At 51.3% G+C, this 1,533-nt stretch overlaps 1 protein-coding gene across 13 annotated transcripts in view; it reads right to left on the reverse strand.

Moving 5' to 3' along the window:
- Window positions 1-1,533, reverse strand: part of Pitpnm2 (phosphatidylinositol transfer protein membrane associated 2) — a 131,826-nt gene that overhangs the window by 24,736 nt on the left and 105,557 nt on the right. For all 13 annotated transcript variants that reach the window (XM_029533691.1, XM_029533689.1, XM_029533690.1 and 10 more), the window contains one exon: window positions 824-1,038. In XM_029533691.1, the coding sequence (XP_029389551.1) occupies window positions 824-1,038 (215 nt within the window). The remainder of the gene's footprint in view (window positions 1-823; window positions 1,039-1,533) is intronic.

A 1,533-nucleotide genomic window follows, 5' to 3' on the forward strand; every position in this document is an offset into this window, starting at 1 on the left:
CAGGCGGATTTCTGAGTTCGAGGCCAGCCTGGTCTACAGAGTGAGTTCCAGGACAGCCAGGGCTACACAGAGAAACCCTGTCTCGAAAAAAAAAAAAAAAGAATGGCCAAGAGAGCTTCAGGGAGAGAGAGAGAGGCAGGGATGAGATCTGATGAACTTCCTTGGTAGCTTCTAGAAGCCCTACAAAGGCACCCATGTGAGTATGATTTGGTGGGAATACATACGCAGCTACAATGGCAGTGTGCTATAGAGTTGGTGGGTCTGCCAGACACTGCTGGCACATGACACCTGCACAAAGCCAATAGAACAGCTCCTCTCTGGGATGGAGAAATCCTAAACTAGCTCCCAGCACTCTCCAGATGTGGGGCTTTTGGGGAGGAAGCCCTGGGAGACTAGAGGGGAGTGCCCTTGGTCAATGCAAGCTAGCACTGAACTGAGAGGCAAAAAGTGGGGTTTGCCACTGGGCTCTGAGAAAAGTCCTGCTTACTATGGGATGTATTAAGCACTGCTACAACAGCTGAGTATTCCAGAGGTGGGATATCTTGGACCATCTGGTCTACCTTCATATGGAACGTAATGAATGTTTATTCCCTGAAGTTTCCTAGATGGCAGCCTTTGTTCAATTCCTGCCTGTATGTCCTCCATTGGTATTTCTGGGAGGCAGGCATCCAGGGCACCCTTCCCTTTCCTGCATGTGACAACTGTGAACCATCAGGGACATATGTGAGGCAGAGTTTGATACTTTCAGGGGGAGCAGGAGTTGAACCTGCCAGGAATGCTCCTCCTGATGGCATGCCGAGGAGCTAGAGGCAGACAGACGCACCTTGTTCGGGTATAGGGGTAGGCATTCCAGGACTCCTCCACCACCCGCAAGGCTGCCTTGGGCAAGATGGAGCGAAACCAGCCAGGAATGTGCATGCCCACATGATACACCTTGTGGGTGTATTGCCCAGAGCCGCCAGGACCATCTGTGTAGGGCCGGTTCTCCAGGATCTCCACTCCGCTGCCTTGCCCATGGGTCTCATTTCGGCTCTTCTTCTGTGGGAGGGAGAACACGTTGATGATGTTCAGTCAAAGTACTCTGCATGAGAGAAGGGGCTCAGAGGGCTCGGAGCAGGACAGGTCTTTAGCCTTGAGGCTGGCTCCTTCTGTGTCATTTCAAGACACACCAGCCTCCTAAATCTACATTGTGGCTCCATGACCCCAAGCCTCCCGATGGAAGTGAAGAGAGTTCTGGATTTCCTCTTTAAGGTCCAAGTATTAGAAAGCATAAATCATCTAGTCTGACTCCTACCCACATCGTAGGAGCAGACACCAAGATGCACGCTTTTCCTCATCTCTGAGACAGGGGCTCTGGCTGATCAGAACCAGATCTCCCTTTCTTGCCTTCCTGGATGCTAGGATGAGAGGTGAGCACGGCCACATCTGGCCTCTCCTTTCTTCCTTCCTTCCTTCCTTCCTTCCTTCCTTCCTTCCTTCCTTCCTTCCTTCCTTCCTTCCTTCCTTCCTCTTTCTTTCTTTCTTTCTTTCTTT

This window comes from Mus pahari, chromosome 23 (genome assembly GCF_900095145.1).
Source record: "Mus pahari chromosome 23, PAHARI_EIJ_v1.1, whole genome shotgun sequence".
Classification (NCBI taxonomy): domain Eukaryota; kingdom Metazoa; phylum Chordata; class Mammalia; order Rodentia; family Muridae; genus Mus; species Mus pahari.